At 44.8% G+C, this 21,658-nt stretch overlaps 1 protein-coding gene across 1 annotated transcript; it reads left to right on the plus strand.

Annotated features, from left to right (window-relative positions):
• Positions 1 to 7,798: 7,798 nt before the first annotated feature.
• On the plus strand, positions 7,799 to 20,064 carry ZKSCAN8 (zinc finger with KRAB and SCAN domains 8). The gene is made up of 6 exons (XM_032338170.1): positions 7,799 to 7,975; positions 14,373 to 14,894; positions 15,506 to 15,644; positions 17,787 to 17,878; positions 18,185 to 18,308; positions 19,039 to 20,064. Exons 2-6 carry the CDS (start codon positions 14,478 to 14,480, stop codon positions 19,998 to 20,000), a joined length of 1,734 nt encoding a protein of 577 aa, XP_032194061.1. The 5' UTR covers positions 7,799 to 7,975; positions 14,373 to 14,477; the 3' UTR covers positions 20,001 to 20,064.
• Positions 20,065 to 21,658: the final 1,594 nt, after the last annotated feature.

Raw genomic sequence — 21,658 nt, forward strand, 5'->3', positions numbered from 1 at the left:
CTTTAGTGCCAAGCCCCTATTCTAGGTACTGAAGACACAGTGCAGAATGAGATAAGATCTCTGCCCTTATAAGCCTATGTTACAGTAAAGGGAGATACCCTCATAGCAGTTAGAATAGCTATTATCAAAAAGACAAGAAATAACAAGTGTTGATGAGGACGTGGAGAAAAGGAAGCCCTCATGCACTCACTGCTGGTGGGAAAGTAAAGTGGTGCCACTCTGGAAATCTGTATGAAGTTCCTCAAAAAACTAAAAATATAAGTATAGGATCCTGCAATTTTATTCGGGGTATTTATTCAAGGAAAAAAAAAAAAAACACTGATAAAGATATATGTGCCCCCATGTTCACTGCAGCATTATTTATGACAGCCAAGACAAGGAAACGACCTAAGTGTCCATGGATGGATGCATGTATAAAGAAATGGAATGTTACTCAGCTCTTTTTAAAAAAATGAAATCTCGCCATTTGTGACAATGAGGCTGAACTTGAGGGCATTATGCTAATAAGCAAAATCAGTCAGAGAAAGACAAATACTATAACATCTCTTTTGGGGTGCCTGGCTGTTTCAAAGGAGCCCGCAAATCTTCATCTCTGGGTCGTGAGTTCCAACCCCTCGTTGGCTGTAAAGATTACTTAAAACACAAGCAAACGAAAAGAACTACATGGTCTCTCTCTTATATGTGGACTCTGAAAAAATAATAATAATAACCATGTAGATGCAGAACACAGAAGAGGGAGGACAGGCATGGGTTGAAGGAGGTCAAAAACCTCAAGAAGCCAACCACACAGGTGTTCACAGAGACACATACATATTGAAGAGATCTCATGAGTCAGTATTTAACAGGAACAGTCACCCAGTAGAGTATGTTCTTCTTTAACTCCAACTAGTAAACCCAAGACACCTGGGCAGGAAACCAGGGCCAGGCTGACCGTTCCACAATCATTTCAGGGACAGAAATACAGATTCCCAGGCGCTGAGGGTGGTGCCTGGAAACGCGTTCAACAACAACAAAGACGACGTCTGTTCTTCCAAGCCCGTCCTACAGTCAAGGAATGGAAAAGAGCAAACAGGAATGGAAAAGACACCGAGGGACCGGTGAGCAGCACTCCCGGCCGTCGGCGCTCCTGGGGAGGGCCATGCCCGCGGCCAGCCCCGGTCCAGCCCGGGTCGCCCCGCAGCACGAGACCCCGCCGGGCACCAGGAACCCCGCCGGGTGGTGTCCCCCAAAGAGACTCAAGAGCCTGTTAGAAGCGTGTCGTGCCCCGCCCCGGCTGAGCGCCCTGTGGGTAACCGGCGCCACCGCGGGGTCCCGGCCCGCACTCTGCGCTCAGAGCCGCGTCCATCAGCTCAGGGGCATCCCATCTCCGCCGCTTCGAGCGCCGTGGCCGCTCTGCGTGCTCCACAGCCGCTCTCCACCCTCGCTGCTCCCCGCACACCTCCGCACGGTCCCCACCAGGCCGCAGCGCCCGCCCAGCGACGGAGACCGCCCCCGCCCCGCCCCTCCACTCACCGCCAGCCCCTCTCCCGCAGCTCCAAACGAGAGACACGCCCACCCGGCGCCCGCCCTTCCAACCAGCTGCTCCGGAACCGATAACGACCCGCAACAGGAAGAGCCTCCAGTCGTGAGAGCGCCTGGCAAGGGGTCCGGTCTTCCGCGAAGCCCGAAACATGGGGTTCCCGCCTGAAAGAGGCCGGGGGCCCCAAGAGCAAGCGGGGGAGGCGGGTTTGGGGGGCCCCCGGAGGTTCTCCCAGGGGGCAGGGCTCCTGTAAAGTCCCTCCACCGCGGGGCTGGGCAAACCTCCAGGAGTCCACAGGACGCCCGAGAGTGACTGTAAGGACAGGCCTCTGGGCCCCGCAACCTCTCATCCGGAAAAAACGTGAAGGGGAGCAAAATATATCGCCCCAAATGCGCCTCTTTGATATAAGGATAGTTTGGGCTGGTTGTTTTGTTTTGTTTTGTTTTTTAACAAACGGGACAGGAGCTCTGAAAACCATGTAAAATTTACCCCTTTTAAGAAACATTTACGTTTGCAAGGAAAATCTCCATTTGTAGCGGTGTCGCCCGGGAAGAGGACGAAGGACTCCACACTTCCAGAAGCTCCTTGTTAGTGAGAGGGTAACAACAAATCTGCATAACAACGTCATCGCCTGACAACCCCCACCCCCGCCGGCCGGGCTCCCCAAACTCAAAGATCTTCATTTGCTGATAGGCTGACATTATATTTCAGGTGGTGGCTTGGGCCATTCAAGGATCTCCCCATGTGTACAGGAGGTACACCTGTCATTAAACTGTTTTTCTCCTGTTAACCTTTTTATTGGGTGTTGGGGGGGGGGTCTCAGCCAAAAACCTAGAAGGGTAGAGGGGAAGTTATTTTGTCTCCCTCATAAGAGTAAAGTGGGGGACTGGGAGACAGACCATGAAGAAAGGAAAAGGTTGTGGTCATTGTGAGCTTCCTACAGGTGCGCATCTCAGCGCTCTCTCGGAACTCGGCACCTGGCGCAGGTAGGCTCTTGAACAGTAGTTACTTGGATGAATAAGGACAGATCTCAGTGGAAAGTATTAATAGAAAAGGAAGGGGAAAGTGAATCAGATCGACTACATTTCGCTAATTGACAAAACAAATCAAACCATTTTTTCCTGTCTGAAATATATGACACGTCTGCATATTTTAAAGGCCACTACATAATGGAAGTGGAAGAGAGATCGCAGAATAAATATTAGATGAAGAAGTTTACACTCTATTTAAAGAGCAAATGCAATAATAGTAGGTAATATAAAACAACGCAGTAGGTAGATTGATAAAATCCTGAGAAGAGAGACAAGTTATTCAAATAACAGACCAGTATCTAAAATGATTAGGAAAGAGTGAGACAAATCCTTGACTTCAGAGTACTGGGGAAATGTTACAGTGATTATGGGGTAGGGACAGGGACATTCTACAGGGCAGTAAACACAGACAGGATTGCTAATGTTAGAAAGGAAAAAATCTGCATATCTATAAATAGGGGAATAATTACATATGCTGTGTCATATTATACCATTCAGAGGTTGCCTGAGTGGCTCAGTCAGTTAATTGTTTGCCTTGAGCTCAAGTCATGAACCAGGGGTCCTGGAGGTCCTGGGGGTCCTGGGATTGAGCCCTGTGTCAGGATCCTTTCCCTGACTCTCCCTCTCCATCTCTTCCTCCCCCTGCTCAAGCTCTCTCGCACTCTCACTGTCTCTCAAATAGGTAAAATCTTTTTTTTAATAAAATAAAACATTACTCAGCATTTAAAATGACAAATTATCATTGGAAAAAAGTGTCAGAACAAAACGTATTCTATATTTCCTGGAAGAAAACTATGTGTGTATATATATGTAATTATGTGCTGTGCTTGTGAACCTAAAAGAAAAGGATGGACTCCAACCTGAACAGTAATTCCCTCATGTTAAGAATTGTAGAAACTCTGCAGTATTTGCAAGCTAACAATTTCATGTGCCAGATTCATGGATCCTGGTAGAAATCACTAGACTCCTGTGACAGAAACAAAGGATTTTATTTAATGACACAAACTCGGGCCCTTCGTGTTTCCCTTGTGCTCAGCCCACAGGGGGGACGTGGAGGGCCCAGGTGCTGCTCACATTGGGTTTGCATCCTGCAGAGGAGCCCCAAGCTTGAGAAAACCCAGTCATTGCCCAATCTTGTCCCAGAATGAGGCATTCTCTTTATTATCCTGGTCGGGAAGTAGGTCTGATCCAAAAGGAGTTACAACTTTGAAAAGATAATCTAAACGAAAATTGGTCAGAAGAATTGGTCAGAAGAATTCCTTGGAGAATTGTCTCCCAACATTCTCAGTAATGACATTTGGGGGTACAGATGTCAGCTTTTTTTTTTTTTTTTTACTTCATATACATGTAGATTCTAATTTTTATCATATTTTGTTACTTAAATATTTCAAAATATAATTTAAAAAAACAAAAGACAAAGAAGTTTAAAGTTGTTTTAGTGAGAGATAAGGAGCCACTCATGGTCAGGGATTGGGGGAATGATAATGATACTGAAGGAACATGAATCTATGACCATATCTGAGATGGACTAGAGGTATGAAGACTATCTCAGGGTTGCAGTCATTTAGATCTGAGAGAACTAGAACTGAGAATGATGATTATGGTCATGGAAAAGAGCAAACTTTCAAAGGAGAAATCTGCTGGCTCTGAAGATTTTTACTTTATACTCTGTATTTCGTCTGGGTAAATCAAGGAAGCCTCTTAAGATGGCATATATTGGGAGCATCTGGGTGGCTCAGTAGGTTAAAGCCTCTGCCTTCGGCTCAGGTCAAGATCCCAGGACTCTCTTTAAAAAAAAATTCTCTTTAAAAAAAAAATTCCCAGTTGTTCAAACTAGCATACCATTTTACATTCACACTAGCCGTGAATAAGAGTTCTGGTTGCTTCATATACTCACCAGCACTTGGTGCTGTCTGTCATTTTAACTTAATTTAATTTATTTTTTAAAAATATTTTATTTACCTATTTGACAGAGATCGCAAGTAGGCAGAGAGGCAGGCAGAGAGAGAGGAGGAAGCAGGCTCCCTGCTGAGCAGAATGCCAGATGTGGGGCTCCATTCCAGGACCCTGGGATCATGACCCAAGCTGAAGGCAGAGGCTTTAATGGAGCCACCATTAAAGTGGTGATGGGGCCACCCAGGGGCACCATCAGTCATTTTAATTTTAGTCATTCTAATGGATATGTAGTGGTTTTAATGTCTTATTGTGATTTTAATGTTATATTTCCTTATATGATATTGAGTACTTTTTCATGTGTTTTTTATGGCCATCAATGGCCATTCAAATATCTTCTTTTGTAAAGTATGTGCTCACATCTTCTGCCTACTTATGTTAGTTTACCTTCTTATGATTGAATTGTGAGTGTTCTTTACATATTCTATATACCTGTAATCAGAAATATGTATTCCATATATTTTCCAGTCTGTAGCTTCTCTTTTCACTTTCTTAAAGGTGTTTTTTATTGAGCAGAAGATTTAAATCTTGATGAAGTCAAATTTAGCAATTTTATATGTTATCATTAGTGCCTTTTGAGAAATCTTTCCTTTGGTCATGCTATTTTACTTTTAAACTACCTATGTGTATAACTTTGTTTTTTTTTTTTTTTTCAAAGATTTTATTTATGTATTTGACAGATAGAGATCACAAGTAGGCAGAGAGGCAGGCAGGCAGAGAGAGAGAGGAGGAAGCAGGCTCCCCGCTGAGCAGAGAACCCAATGCAGGGCTCCATCCCAGGACCCTCCGATCATGACCTGAGCCAAAGGCAGAGGCAGCCACCCAGGCGCCCCTATAACTTTGTTTTTTTTTTTTTTTAATTATTTTTTTAATAAAAAAAAAAGAAAGAAACTGAGGGCAGATTTCTAATCTGTTACCAGCTACATCCAGTTACCATCCCATCTGGGAAGCAAGAATTATAAAATAAGGAGCAAAAATAAGTGTTTTGAGAGAGTCTAGAAACACTGTAACTTCTCAGTGTTTAGTGTTATTTGTTTCATTGTAATGATTGGATTTAAAAACCTAAAAGCAGATCAAAACTACTGAGATTTGGTCCTGATTGGTGAACAAAATATTTTTGAGTTTGGGTTGGGAACTAGATAGAAACACTATTGATGTGAAAATGTTGGGGGTTGGGAATGAAGAGTCAATAAAGAATTCTTGAAATGTCTTTGGTCATGAGGTCATAAGGTCCCGAGGAGTGACCCATTATATACTTTCAAGTTGGAAGGGAACCGATTAGGGATAGCGTAAGTCTCTAAGGAATTTTGTTTTGTTTTGTTTTTTAAGATTTTATTTATTTATTGGAGGGGCGGCTAGGTGGCTCAATCATTAAGCATCTGCCTTCTGCTCAGGTCATGATCCCAGGGTCCTGGGATAGAGCCCCACTTTGGGCTCTCTCCTCAGTGGAAAACCTGCTTCTACCTCTCTCATTCCCCATGCTTGTGTTCCCTCTCTCACTGTCTCTGTCAAATAAATAAAATATTTTTTAAAAAGATTTTATTTAAAAATCTTTAAAAATTTTTTTTAATTTAAAAAATTTTTAAATTTTAAAAAACCTTTTTTCTAAGATTTATTTATTTATTTATTTATTTATTTATTTATTTAAAAGAGAGAGAGAGAGAGAGAGAGCATTTGCAGGGGGAAGGGGAAAAGCAGACTCCCCTGCTGGGCAGGGATCCAGAAGTGGAACTTGATCCCAGGACCCTGGATCACGACCTGAGCCAAAGGCAGACCCTTTACCAATGAGCCACCCAGGTGCCCCTCTGAGGAATTTTGGAAGCAGGGTTTCCAGGACCTGGAGGTGTTTGCTATTGTTAGGGAAGGTCATTCATTACTGTCTATCTAAATCCTTAGTCATGAGACCCTTCAGATGTGTATCAGTGGCCCCTATGCTTGGGGTATGATTGCTGACATATATTTTAGGGGACAGAGAGGAAAGAAGTTTCCAAAGGATTTTTTATAGGCTCCGAGAAGTCAGGCTAATGTCAAGCTAAAGCTGTCTTTTGCTGCTAGCCAAGTATTAACATTGTGGCAGCTAAGCTCCTAGAGGAGGGTCACTCTACCCATCTCAGGCACTTGTCAATGGGCTATAAGTTGTAAGGAAGTTTAATTTTTTTTCTTTTGCTTTTGTTTCCCACATCAGCTATCAGCAGGAACAGATAAAGAGGGGAAATTAAGGTGAAGATTGGAAGGGCATCTGAGAAAATAAGTGGGTGGCTAGGAAAGGTGGTGAAGGAATAAACATGGAGGAGGGGGCGCAAAACAGCACAAATAAGACATTTTCTTCAATCCCCACCACCAAATCCTATTTAGTCTGAAAAGTTAAAACTTTAAACGGATATACGAAGCGTGCACTAACACTGCAGCAGGAACTGTCAGCCTTGTGATCATCTCCAGTGACCTCAAGGAGATCCCCAAACAGGAAGAACGGGAAAACCAGTAACGCACAGGCCTGCAGGCGCTAGTTTTGAACAATCAAATATGCTAGAAGCATCATGCATCGTTAAGGTCGGCGTAGGCTCGGGTCCTGCAAACCCTTAGAGACCTGCCAGTTGCTTGAGGAATTCCTGACGTATACATTAAGATTTATGTCTCTGTGGAAATCAGTAAATCTTAACTTTTACAACCGAACAGATTATACATTGTGAGTCAAGAATTTAGAGTCAAGAATTTCCGGTGTTTGCACAAAATCCCCTGCCAGGGAACCAGCTCGGGAGCAGTCCTCGGAGCAGCCTGCACCACTGTCTCCCTGGCCGTAGTCCCCAGTAAGCTGCTGAGACGGGCTTCTTTCAGGCAACAAAAGAATGAACGCAGGTGTGAACGTAGATCTGTCTCCCTAACTTTGTGGTGTGAAAACTAGGGTCCACTAGCGAAGCGTCCCTCACAAACTGAGCATTTCAAACGCTCAACTGCGAAGCAGGTTTTGGGAGATTTCGGTTCAGCCAGCCAGGAAAGGGCTGAACACCTGTAAACATTCGTGGGGCATTTATACTCAATCACCATGATGTTTTTTAACATGACACTGTAAGCTGTACTCGGTGCCAAAGGGGAACCCAAAGGCTATGAACTGTGGCGGGCAGGAATTCCTCAAGCAACTGGCAGGTCTCTAAGGGTTTGCAGGTCGCGAGCTTACGGCGACCCTCACCCCCGCACCCGCGGACCCAGCGCCGCGCAGGCGCAGGCGAGCCGAAGCCCTCCGCCGGCCGACCATAGAGCTTCCAGACCTCCCGGGTTCCTAGAGAGCTTCCGGAAGTGCCTCGAGACAAGATGCGCGTTGGTCGATGTCGTGCCTCGGCGGGTTTGGAAGTTACGGGCCCGAGGGCCCTGGTCCGGTTGCAGCTTTCTCCCGGGTTCCTCCCCGCCGCTCCTCCGGGTCCGTGGGTCCTCTGCAGCCCGCCTTCCCCACCCCGGGCCGCCCCTGTTGCTCGCGGTGAGTAACGGTTCGGGCTCCAGGTGGAGGAGGGGAGCGCTCTGTGGCCAGACTAGGCCGCCGCTGGGGTCGGACCTGAGGGTCTGGAGAGGGGCCTGGACGCGGGGAGCGCCCGGGGCTGCAGGGGGCTCGGGGTCTGGTACCCCGCGGGCGCAGGCCTCGGCCGCGGCCCCAGACTCTCTGACAGGGACCCTGTCCTGGGGGGTCGCTTTCTTCATGCCGCCCCTCTTTTTGTGATGTTGTCTGTCTTGAAACGGGGAGCCGCCCGCACGTTATCTTTTATCCGGGCGCGTCCACCGTCTGAATTGGTTTTACTTCGCAGTTTCTTGCATTTCCTTCACAGTACGACCCCCACCCCACCCCCTTTTTTTTGCCTCAATATTTTGCTTTTGGAAACCGTAATTATCCTTGGAAACCTATTTTTGCTGTTCCTCTGCTCTTTGTGGTGTATTCAGGAAATGGTGGTGTGTTGCTTGGGTCATTGTACAGAAGACACGTTTTTCACACCTGGAGTTCAGCCTTACTCGAAACACGTAGCTCGTTTGTCGAGGGTCGCTGAAGTAGACGCCCGAGCTCTTCTGGAGGAGCCCCATCGGCTCACGGGTCATTCTGTCAGGCAGCATGAAGACTGCCGCTTCCGTTCTGAGAACAATCCAGATTTCGGTCGTTGGGTTCAGTTAAGAGTATTTATGCAGTAATCATTGACTTAACAGATGCCTAATTGTTTTGAATTAGTGCTGTGGGTGCTGTGAAGTGTGGTCAGTATTAAAACCGGCTTCTGCGGTTGGAGATAACTCTTTTTTTTTTTTTTAATAATTTTTTTTTTTTTTTTTTAGATTTTATTTATTTGACAGAGAGAGATCACAAGTAGGCAGAAAGGCAGGCAGAGAGAGAGGAGGAAGCAGGCTCCCTGCTGAGCAGAGAGCCCGATGTGGGTCTCGGTCCTACATCCCGGGGATCATGACCTGAGCGGAAGGCAGAGGCTTTAACCCACTGAGCCACCCAGGTGCCCCTGGAGATAACTCTTAAGAACAGTTTTTGCCCCACTTATTTTTTCTTGACCTTTAAAGCCTGAAAAATCTCTTTCTTGTTTTGTTTTATTTTATTTTCAGTTCCCATACTTCCCAAAGTAGACTGAGTTAGTCTGAAGGAAGGAAATATTCCTTCTCACCTCTTAAAAGAATAATGCCTTAAAATCTGAGTTCTGGGGCACCTGGGTGGCTCAGTAGGGTAAGCTCCAGACTTTTTTTTTTTTTTTTTAAGATTTAATTAGTTTATTTGTCAGAGAGAGAGAGAGCCCACAAGTAGGGGGAGCAGCAGGCAGAGGGAGAAGCAGGCTCCCCACTGAGCAGGGAGCTGAAGGCAGGTCTGGATCCCAGCATCCTGGGATCATGACCTGAGCTGAAGGCAGACGTTTAACTGACTGAGCCACCCAGGTGTCCCAAGCTTCTGACTCTTGATTTGGGCTCAGGTCATCTCAGGGTCCTGAGATGGAGCCCCACGATTGAGCTCAGCAGGGAGACTGCTTGAGATTCTCTCCCTCTGCCCCTGCTTTCTCTCTCTCTGAAGTAACTAAATCTTCTCCACCCCCCACAAAATGCTGACAAATGTTTAAAAAAATAATAAATAAAATCTGAGTTGTACCTTTGACAGTTGACAGGAGTATAGCATTTGAGATTAGAAGAGTCTTTATAGATTGACTAGTTTAACTTCCTAAATAAACAAACTTGACTAGGTATTTTTAAAAAGAGATTTGCTTATTTATACAGATTTTATTTATTTATTTATTTATTTATTTATTTGAGAGAGAGTGTGCATGTGCTCACATACAAGCAGAGGGGAGGGATGGAGGGAGAGAGAGAAAGGGACTCCTGTGATCACAGGATCCTGGGACCATGACCTGAGCTGAAGGCAAATGTTTAACTGATTGGGCCACCCAGGTGACCTGTTTATTTATTTGAGAGAGAGAGATGGAGCTCAGGGAGGAGGGACAGAGGGAGAGAGTCTCAGGCAGACTCCATTCTGAGTGCAGAGCCCTCCCCAGGCTCCATCTCACCACCCAGAGTTTAAGACCTGAGCCAAAACCAAGAGTCCCATGCTTAACTGATTGAGCCACCCAGGCGCCCCTTGACCCGGTATTCTTAAAAGAGGATGTAAGAGGGGCCCCTGGGTGGCTCAGTGAGTTAAGCCTCTGCCTTCAGCTCGGTCATGATCCCAGGGTCCTGGGATCCAGCCCCGTATTGGGCTCTCTGCTCAGCAGGGAGCCTGCTTCCCCACCCTCCACCCCTGCCTGCTTCTCTGGCTACTTGTGATCTCTCTGTCAAATAAATAAATAAAATCTTAAGAAAAAAAGAAAGCCACATTTGGAAAAACCTATGTGAAGGTAAGCTTATAGTAGATAAAGGTAGGCAGGTATACATACCATAATGGGCCTTGGGTATTGGGCTGAAGAGTTGGGTTCTTTGTTGAAAGATTTTAAAGTCATGAGTTGTATTACATATTTGTTAAAACATTCTCTCTAGCACATTATTAATTTCATAGGGTAACATAACTATAACAAAGTATCACAAGTTGGGTGGCTTAACACAGCAGAAATCTATTCTCTCACAGTTATGGATGCCAAAAGTCCAAAGTCAAGGGGTTGGTAGGGCTATGCTCTTCTAGCTTCTGGTTGTTACTGGCATTCCTTGGCTTGTGGCTGCCTAACTCCTGATCTCTGCCTCTGTAGTCACATAGTTTTCTTCTGTGTCTGTGTTCACATGGCCCTGTCTTCATATGTCTCAATCTCTGTCTCTTCTCTTAAAAGTATACCAGTCATACTGTCTAAAGCCCTTCTCTACTCTAGTATAACCTCATCTTAACCTGATTACATCTGCAAGGACCCTACTTCTTTTATTTTATTTTATTTTATTTATTTGACAGAGAGAGAGCACAAGTAAGCAGAGTGTCAGGAAGAGGGGGAGAGAGAGAAGCAGGCTCTCCGCTGAGCAGGGAGCCTGATGTGGGGCTCGATCCCAGGACCCCGGAATCATGACCCAAGCTGAAGGCAGCTGCTTAACCAACTGAGCCACCTGGGCGCCCCAAGGACCCTACTTCTAAATAAGGTGACATTCACAGGGATCAGGGGTTAGGACCTCAGCATAATCTTTTTGGGAGCACACAGTTCAACTCGCAGCAGGCAGCAGTGTGGAGCACAAATGGGATAAAAGAATAACCAAAAGGCAGGAAGACCACTTACCCACTTTAAGTGCCAGTGAGAGGTGATGTCTGTTACCAAAGATAAAGGCCATAGGACATATCCCACAAAGAAATAGGACCCTATTAGTGAACTCTTTGGACCTCCAGGTTCATATCCAAACCTTGCTTTTCAGCAAATATAGATATATTCTGTGTTAGGTATTATAAATAATAGCTTTTGCATGTTCTTCAATTCGATCAATAAAATAAAAGATATAGATCTGTACTCATTGGGAATATACAATTTCTTGCAACTAATAATATATAACTACAAGAAAAGTAAAAAAAAAAAGTTTAAAAAAAACAGGTTATGGGACACCTGGGTGGCTCAGGGGGTTAAAGCCTCTACCTTTAAAAATAAATAAATAAATAAATAAGCTCTACCTTTGGCTCAGGTCATGATCTCAGGGTCCTGGGATTGAGCCCTGCATTAGGCTCTCTGCTCAGCAGGGAGCCTGCTTCCTCTTCTCTCTCTGCCTGCCTCTCTGCCTACTTGTGATCTCTCTCTGTCAAATAAATAAATAAAACCTTAAAAAAAACAAGTTATGCATCTTTTCTATGAATATGATGAGTGAGAGAATACATTTTCCAATTTTGTATTAGCATATTCCTAAAATAAAAATCACTTGACCGTCACAAATAAAGTAAAATGATAAACATTTATGCAACAAGTATAAGGAAAAGGGCAGTCACTTCCAAATGGAATCATCAAGAAAGGATTTTACTTGATTTTTTTTTTTTTTTTTTTTTTAAAGTAAGCTCTACGCCCAGTGTGGTGCATGAACTCACGGACCTGTCATCAAGAGTCACTGCGGAAGTCAATGCTCTTCCGACTGAGCCAGCCAGGCACTCCAGGAAAGGATTTTAAAGAAGAAAACATTTTATTTTGTCCTTTAAGAATATGTAGTTTGGACACTAACAAAAGCAATCAGGGAAGACTTAAATAAATGGAGAGACAGACTGTGTTTACAGAATGGAGATTAAAATGTCAGTGAGCTATAGATGCAGCGCAAATCCTAGTCCAGGATTTCTTTTTGTAGGAATTTATATCAGAAGTCAATGGAATTAGAAAAATTAAAACAGGGCGCCTGGGTGGCTCAGTCGTTGTGTGGCTGCCTTTAGCTTGGGTCATGACCCCAGGGTCCTGGGATCTAACCTGGAGTTGAGCTCTCTTCTCAGTGAGAGGCCTGCTTCTCTCTCTCCCACTCCCCCTCCTTGTGTTCCGTCTCTAGCCATGTCTCTCTCTGTGTCAAATAAATAAAATCTTAAAATTTTTTTAAACAATTTAAAAGATTCACAATAAAGTTGCAGAACTTTAGTACTTGATTTCAAGATTTTGAAAGCCACAGTAATCAGGACAGCTTGGTTTGGTGAAAGGATAAAGGTGTAGGTCAGTGGAACAGAACAGAGATTCCAGAAATAGATCCACGCATACATGGCCAATTGATTTTAGACAAAGACGAGCAAAGATAATTCAGTGGGTAAGAGTAATCTTTTCTGCAAATGGCGCTGGAACAATTTGGTATCTGTGTGCTGTTCACCCTTCAAACTCTAAGAATTAACTCGGAATTTGGGGCGCCTGCCTGGCTCATACTCTGCGGGTGGAGTGTACAACTCTTGATCTTGGGATCGTGAGTTTGAGCCTCAGGCTGGGTGTAGATTTTACTTAAAAAAGCAAACCTCCCCCAAAACCCTTCAAAATGGATCATAGACCTAAGATAAAACAAACTATAAAACTTTTAGAAGGAAACAGGAGGAAATCTTTGTGACTGTGGGTTAAGCAAAGGTTTCTTAGATGTGACCCCAAAAGGACAATCCCTAAAAGAAAAAAAGTTGACCAGTTTGACTTCAAAAAGTTACGATTTCTTTTCTTCGAAAGACACTGTTGAAGGTATGAAAAGGAGGAAATACTTGCAAATCATATATCTTATAAAGGCCTTGTATCCAGAATATGTAAGGAATCCTCAAACTCAAAAGAGAACTAATTTTGAAAACAGACAAAAGTTTTTGAGCAGACACTTCACCAAAGATCTACGGATGGCAAATAAGCATGTGAAAGGATGCTTGACATTATTGGTCAGAAGGAAAATGCAAATCATAGTGAGATACCATTACACACTCAGATATCTAAAATTAAAAATAAAACAATATCTATTGTTTGTCAGGATATGAAGCAATAGCTGTTCTCACATACTGATGGTGAATTGCAAAGTGTTACAGTCACTTTAGAAAACAGTTTTGCAGTTTCTTATAAAGTTATACATATGCCTACTATATGACCCAGCGGTTTTACTTTTAGATATTTACCCAGGTGAAATGAAAACATGTTCACACAAAAACTCATAGTAGATACTCATAGTGGCTTTGCTTGTAATCATCAAAAATTGAAAATGCCTTGAGATTATCTCTCAATTCAGAATGGATAAACATACATCCATATAAGGAATAAACTGCTGGTACATTCTATAGCATTGATGACCTCATATGTATTATGCTAAGTGAAAGATGTCAGACTCAAAAGACTACCTACTGTGTGCTTTTATTTATAAAAGGTCATTAGTGTGTGGGACTAGACTTGGGTCACAGGTGTGTTAGGGCATTTAGGTTCCTTGGAGAGGCAGGACCAGTGCTCCAAAGAGAGTTGTAGAGGGAGATAAGGTCCCCAGCGGAAGTGGTTAGCCTTGAGACGGGGGAGGATGGAGAGCACAGTAGGATAATGACTCCGGTGGAAAAGAGCCTATGATGTTAGGACGGTTCTAGACAATACCCTGAGCTAGATTATACAGAGATTCATCTACTGAGTGTGAGGGCTAAGTTGAGAGCTGAAATGGGTAGAAATGGTATCGCTGGGGTAGCAAATGCTGAAAGTTCATCAGCATCACTTGAGGACCAGCTGAGGTTAAGTGCAAATCTTCAGTTAGACCCAGTCTGCATGGTTTCCTGACTTTGCTGTATACCACATCCCCAGAGAGAGGAAGCAGAAGGAAGGGAGTATTGCCCCGATGGGTGTTCAGTGTGGCAGAAAGCTAAGGAGGTAAGGAGTTACTTCCGGAACGGTGGAGAGGATCACTTAAATGACTGAGCCACGAGGGACATGCTGTGGTAAGAAGCTGGTTAAGGTGTCTTAGTAAACTTGTCTTGCTTTAATATTGTTTGGCAGTTTCTCTACCCCCAAGTATTGCCCTGACTGAAGAGCTCCTTGAAAGGTTCTTGAGAAGATAAAGAAGGTAGTGGGGACGAGCCTCCGGAGCTGCTCCAGCCCTAAATGGCAGCAGAATCAAGAAAGTTGTTAGCCCCGTCCCCATCTGACCAAGCTCCTGAGGAAGACCTTGTCATCGTCAAGGTAGAGGAAGATCATGGCTGGGACCAGGAATCCAGTCTGCATGAAAATAACCCTCCCGGCCAAGAGCTGTTCCGCCTGCGCTTCAGAAAGTTATGCTACCAGGAGACGTTAGGGCCCCGAGAAGCTCTGATCCAACTTCGCGCACTTTGCCATCAGTGGCTAAGGCCGGATTTGAACACCAAGGAGCAGATCTTGGAGCTGCTGGTGCTGGAGCAGTTCCTGACCATCCTGCCCGAGGAGCTGCAGACGCTGGTGAAGGAACATCAGCTGGAGAACGGAGAGGAGGTGGTGACCCTGCTGGAGGACTTGGAAAGGCAGATTGACATACTAGGGCGACCGGTAAGCAGAAGGAGGTGTGCGCACTGGGACTGGGAGGTCTGGAAGCGGCTTGGAGGGACATGAGCTCCGCAGCAGGAGAATAAATGCCAGTCGTCCCGTTTCTGTTGTAGGAGGATGGACGCGGCTCTAGCGCAGCGTGGCTTGTATCTGTAGAGTTCTTTTTATTTCTGCGAAGGCTGTGTGTACATTTTTTATCCTCATAACATCCTTGCGACTATGATTGTTCCTGTTTGCCAGGTGGGAAACTGCTACGCAGAGAGCTTCAGTTACTTGAATTTCTCTGGGCGCTCATAAAGGGAGATCTTAGACCAGAACTCAGGTTTCGTTGGTGTTACCAAAAGTTTTTTCTGTCTAATAGCCCTGCTTTAAGTTTCCGTTTATCACTCTTCCCAGGTCTTGCAAGTGCAAAAGGCAGGAAGAACGTCAGCAGAAATGATGCCTTTCGGTGCTAATTGATACGTTTGTGTTCTCACTGCCCTTAGGAAGTAGATGAAATTCTTCTTCCTTTTAACAAGCACATAGCCCTATAGTTGTGCTCTTGGTCCTCGTAATGTTGTTCGCTTCCTTGCATGAAGGAATTTCTTGTAATGCAGCTGTCCCGTTGTCCTCAGGTCCCAGCCCGTGCACATGGACATGGACTCTGGGAGGAGGTGGTGCATTCAGAGTCTGCACCAGAGCTTCCAGATGCTCCGCTCCGATCTGTGACAACCCAGCACAAACCTCCAGTGCCCCAAGGGCCGCAAGAGAGAGGTGAGGGGCCAGATTTCATTGACAAGGAGGGAGGAGTAGAAAAGAAAGTGCCTGTTGAGTTCCTAGAAAACCAGGAAGTGGAATTTTTGTTTACAGACCAGTCCTAGGATCTGGGTTTGAATGTTTATCTAGACTTCAAAGACAGACTGTCGGTCCCGTTGGTAAATTCATGAACAAATGAAAGAACTCGGGGATTTTTATATCTTCACACATTTCTTTATCCCAGTGTAGTAACAACAGAGGTGTTTTGGGTTTTTTGCTGGAATCATGCCACTTTCCTTGTAACTGTTTCAGTCTATAACTCCTCACACTAAAACATTGTCTTGGATAGCCACAATAAACGCATCACAGTTAGGAGATGTCATGCTGATCCAGTACTAATCAGGTCCACAGCTCATATTTCTGTTGCCAGTTGTCCCAGTAATGTTCTCTGGAGTCCAGGCCAAGAGTACCCTTTGCAGGCAGTTACCGTGTCTCTTTAGACTCCTTTAATTTGGAGTAGTTCCTCAGCCTTTCTTTGCCTTTCATGACTTTGACATTCTTGATGAATACAGGTCGGTTATTTCACAGAGTGGCTGCAGTTTGGGTTTGTGTGACGTTTCCTTAACACATAAATTCCAGTTATATGTGTGTGGCTGGAGCACCCCGGCAGGGCCGTTGCCTCCTTTGCCACCACACCACAGGAATTTGTCCTGTTACTTGTGTTGGCATCTTTGATGACTTGGTTAAAATTATTCTTGCTAGGTTAATCACTGTAAAGTTACTATTTTTCCCTTTATAATTAGTAAGTAATTTGTGGAGAGATACTCTTGAGTGTGTTTAAGTATCTGGTCCTCATCAAACTTTTGTTGCTAAAACACGAGTTTAATTTTCATTGATGCTGCTTGAATGAATCAGTGATGACTAAGACTTACCAAATGATGATTTTCTGTGTCATGCCTTCTACATTTATGTGTTGTGATAGAGAGTGTTCCCTCTTCCCTATTTTATTTTATTTGTTAATTTGTTAGTATGGACTCATAAGGTCTTATTTTATTCCAGAAATAAAATACCTATATCTGTCTTTATTTAGTCACAGTCTTTATTTTGATGCTTAAATTGTCTCAGATTTGGTCAGAGGAGGCCCCTTCAGTCTGGCTCCTCCAACCTTTTGGATTTCCCCATCATTTTTTGAGAACTTCTTACGTTCTTGCAGAACAAGATGTTCTAGTCTCCTCTCATACTTGCTCCACATTCCTTTTTTTTTTCATTTATGTGATTTATAGTAGTTTGTTCCATGTAAACTGATTTTTAATATTTGAGTTAGTAATATGGTTGTTGTCTAAAGTTCTAAAGCCTATTGCCCAAGATGCAGTGGTCTGTTAATTTTGGTATTGCAATGTGTGACATCTGTAGGAAGCAGATAGTGGCAGTCATGGTAGACATTTCAGAGAGGTAATAGAGTTAACAGAGATAAATTGGTTCTCATATTCCATTTGCCAATGAGATGAGGACTTAAAAGAAACACCATACAGAGGCACAAGGATAGAAAGTAGCTTTGGTGAGAAAGAAGAAACTGTAAAGCAGTTCCTATTAGGAAACCAGTAGTCAGGGTCACCTGGGCGGCTCAGTCATTTAAGCATCTGCCTTCAGCTCAGGTCATGATCTCAGGGTCCTGGGATCGGCTCTCTGTTCAGCAGGGAGTCTGCTTCTCCCTCTTCCCCCTGCTCTTGCTCTCTGCCTCTCACAAATAAAATAAATTTTAAAAATAATAAAAATTTAAAAAAGTAAATCAGTACTCTATTTTTGACATGTAACTTCAGGCTGAGTAGGACATCAAAGTGCTGTCTTGTGTGCAGCCATAGGTATAGACCCAGAGCCCAAGATATAAGCATTCTATTTTATACTTTTTATTTTTTAAAGATTTTTTTTTTAAAGTTTATTTAAGGAACCTCTGTACCTAGCGTGGGATTTCAGCTTACGACCCTGAGATGCAGACCTGCATGCTCCTACTGAGCCAGCCCGGGGTCCTTCAGCATTTTATGTGCAAAATCTGTGGCAAGCACATGTTCTGAAATACAAGCATCTTTGGAATGGGTTAGCGCTGGCTGCTGCAGCTGTGGGACAGCACTGGTCTCACTCAGCTCCTTTCTCCTCTCTTAGCCATCTCTACTTCTCAGAGTCCTACCCCTTCCCAGAAGGGAAGTCCTGGAGACCAGGAGATGACAGCAACACTTCTCACAGCAGGGTTCCAGGTGAGTTGTACCCCTTCTCCCTGAAACCCGGTAGCTCCGCTTGACAGCGTGGGTGGCATCTACCTTCTGTCTGCACTCTGTACCCATACTGACAAGGAATTGCCCCAGATTCTTTTTGCTTGTTTCTTGATTTTCCCTAACCCCAGTAAAGCTGGTGCATTTCTCTCCTCTTCCAAGCTTCTTGAGATCCCTTTACACAGTACGTTCCCACCTCTTGATCCTCTCCAAGCCTGGCGGACCTCCGATGCTCTGGGCTGGGGCTATGGAACAGTGCCAGTCCCACATGGGGATTTTGTTTTCTTTCAGACTTTAGAGAAGATCGAAGACATGGCTGTGTCCCTAATTCGAGAGGAGTGGCTTCTTGATCCATCCCAGAAGGATCCCAGTAGAGATAATAGGCCAGAGAATTACCGAAACATGTTCTCCCTGGGTAAGGAGAGCTCTGGTTATTGTTATCAGTTAAGGTGTTTTGTTTCGTTGTTATGTGATGGTAGCTGTGAACTTTCTGAAAGACATTGTTGAGTTCAAACTCAGGAACTAACAGAGAGAAACGTGCTATAAAGTGGACTTAAGCTCTCCAAGCCAGGACGTACCTTGGCTACTGTTACGTGCTGTGGGACTCATTTTTTCTGCTCCCAGTCCCATGAAATCTTTACCTGGATTTCACCCTGTTAAGCTCGTTGTGCTCCACCCTTTCAGTGACTGTGGCTTTTTTCCATTTCTGCCCCCCCCACCTCACAAACCCCACTTCGTTCCTGGCACTTCTTTGGCCTGTGGTACTTGTGTTTGACCCTGCTTTCTTCTCCTTCTGTATTGTGACAGCATTTGGAGGCAGGTGGCAGCTTTGTGTGTCCTGCCAGTTTTCCATGTATATTTCCCTGATGTTCGATTCCTTTTTTTTTTTTTAAAGATTTTATTTATTTATTTGACAGAGAGAAATTACAAGTAGATGGAGAGGCAGGCAGAGAGAGAGAGAGGAAAGCAGGCTCCCTGCTGAGCAGAGAGCCCGATGCGGGACCCGATCCCAGGACCCTGAGATCATGACCTGAGCCGAAGGCAGCGGCTTAAACCACTGAGCCACCCAGGCGCCCCTCGATTCCTTTTTAACATAGAGAATAGAAAGTGACATTGGCTTGATGTTTCCCCCATTTTAATTTCAGGTGGTGAGACCAGGAATGAGAACAGGGAATTATCTTCGAAACAGGTAATATCTACTGGACTCCAACCACATGGAGAGACAGCTGCCAAATGCAACGGGGATGTTATCGGGGGTCTTGAGCATGGAGAAGCCCGAGATCTTCTGGGCAGATTAGAGAGGCAGCGGGGAAATCCCACCCAGGAGAGACGACATAAATGTGATGAATGTGGGAAGAGCTTTGCTCAGAGCTCGGGCCTTGTTCGCCACTGGAGAATCCACACTGGGGAGAAACCCTATCAGTGTAATGTGTGCGGTAAAGCCTTCAGTTACAGGTCAGCCCTTCTTTCCCATCAGGATATCCACAACAAAGTAAAGCGCTATCACTGTAAGGAGTGTGGTAAAGCCTTCAGTCAAAACACAGGCCTGATCCTGCATCAGAGAATCCATACTGGGGAGAAGCCGTATCAGTGCAATCAGTGTGGGAAGGCTTTCAGTCAGAGTGCGGGCCTTATTCTGCACCAGAGAATCCACAGTGGGGAGAGACCCTATGAATGTAATGAGTGTGGGAAGGCTTTCAGTCATAGCTCTCACCTCATTGGACATCAGAGAATCCACACCGGGGAGAAGCCCTATGAGTGTGATGAGTGTGGGAAAACCTTCAGGCGGAGCTCACATCTTATTGGCCATCAGAGAAGCCACACTGGGGAAAAACCCTACAAATGCAATGAGTGTGGGAGGGCCTTCAGTCAGAAGTCAGGCCTTATTGAACATCAGAGAATCCACACTGGAGAAAGACCCTATAAATGTAAAGAATGTGGGAAAGCTTTCAATGGGAACACGGGCCTCATACAGCATCTGAGAATTCACACAGGGGAGAAGCCCTATCAATGTAATGAGTGTGGGAAAGCCTTTATTCAGAGGTCAAGTCTCATTCGGCATCAGAGAATCCACAGTGGAGAAAAATCTGAATCCATAGGAGTTTAGGAACAAAGCACAGTCGTAGTTTGGGCATTATTCCACATTAGAGAAACCACATGCTGGTGAGGGCTCTTTCAGTGTAGTAAAAAGAAAGTGTGTCATCACTGCAACCTCACCAGAGTCAGAACGGATCGTGGTGGCGGATTAGAGTAGCTCTTCAGTAGTCTGGGCCAGTGCCTTGGTGAGGTGGGTTAGCTTGACTGTCCAGGGAGGTGTCTGAGGGAGTGGAGCTCCTGATGGCCTGATGTATCCTTTAGAAACAAAATAGCATTAGAGCAAGTTGCTTGTCATGGAGGCACTTAATTTTGTCTTTGGAGGAGTAGTTGTAGGTTTTGAGAGAGGCTACTCCTGGTTCCTCCGCTTCCTCCCGTCTCCTGTGATCCCCTTCCCCCGTTTACCTCCCTGAGGTGCACTTGTGCTGCAAATCTGATCTGAGAAGCCACTTTAGAGTTTGAAGCAGCCTCTGTGTGAAATTTATTTTGTACTTAGCTTCCTAAGAACCTAGTTCTAGGGAAAATTTTTACAGACACTTAATGTATTTTTTGCTTAAGTGTGTGTTTTGTTTTATTCTGATGTTCCTGATAGTCAGTGGAAACCCATATTCCCACGCAAACTCAGAATGCTATATTTTTAACAGCACTGCAGCATTTTTCTTCATATCTCACCTTCCCTGACTCCAATGAGTCACTGAGCGTCCATACGTATCCTTCACCACCCCCAGCCCCCGTACGTGTGTCCGCAAAGGAGGTGATGGTTGTGGGAATGAAGCAGAGAAAGAGGTGAGTGGAGACTCAGCCTGGCTGCTCTTGAGCTCGGGTGGTTGTACCTTGTGGTGACTTGTGGCTCTCCTTTCCACCTTCCCACGGTACACTGTGGTGCACAGAGGTGGTGACACTGTCCTAGTTACTGCATCACATGGGAGAAAGGGGAGACAGAGGTGCTTGAAGAAGACCTAAAAATCCTTACAAAGAATGTACACACAGCTCGCCTGGCGCATTACAGCACTGCCCTCTCAGGTTCTTACCAGTCTGCACAAACCCCTGACAGGACGGTCTGTCACTCCTGTCGTCCCCCTGCTCCCACCTCGTCAGATGGCCTTAGCCCCTCACCCTTCATTCTCCATCTGTTTCTTGCCATTAGCTCTGTGTGTCTCCGTGGCAATCTGTCGAATACTTCCCTCACAGCTCCTCATCTTCTAAATTCTGTTGTACTCCATGATGTAATCCAGCAGACACAGTATCTTAACTCATCATCACCAGGCACTATCTTTCTTGGAGGCTTTCAGTGTACCAAAGGATATTCGGTAAAGTGACAAGGTTGGGTTAAATAACATACCAGACTCTCTGCATCCAAACATGGTTTGTCCTTTAAATTTGGCACTTGATCCATCTTTATGACTTGGACCTCTGAGTAACATCTCATTTTTGACCACTGCCCACTTGTTCATCACATTTGGACTGGAGTTACTTTTGTCTCTTTTCCAAAATCAGCTTTCAGAATTGGAATTGATTCCACTAATCCTATTCAGGAGACTAGGACGCACGCCAGGAGAAGTTACACAACTTCACACTGACTGTACTCAACGGGAAGAACACTTACTAACATGTATTGATGTTTTTCAAAAGGTCATAAAATCTTTCATCATAAAGGTCTGCCTTTTGGGT

The sequence above is a fragment of the Mustela erminea genome, chromosome 4 (assembly GCF_009829155.1).
Source record: "Mustela erminea isolate mMusErm1 chromosome 4, mMusErm1.Pri, whole genome shotgun sequence".
Taxonomy (NCBI): Eukaryota; Metazoa; Chordata; class Mammalia; order Carnivora; family Mustelidae; genus Mustela; species Mustela erminea.

Excerpts from the sequence above, each read along its gene's own strand:
- ZKSCAN8 (XM_032338170.1), top strand. The coding sequence starts at position 14,478 with ATGGCAGCAGAATCAAGAAAGTTGTTAGCCCCGTCCCCATCTGACCAA. Across the intron at positions 14,895-15,505 it reads TTGACATACTAGGGCGACCG|GTCCCAGCCCGTGCACATGG; the intron begins GTAAGCAGAAGG and ends CGTTGTCCTCAG. Across the intron at positions 15,645-17,786 it reads CCAAGGGCCGCAAGAGAGAG|CCATCTCTACTTCTCAGAGT; the intron begins GTGAGGGGCCAG and ends CTCCTCTCTTAG.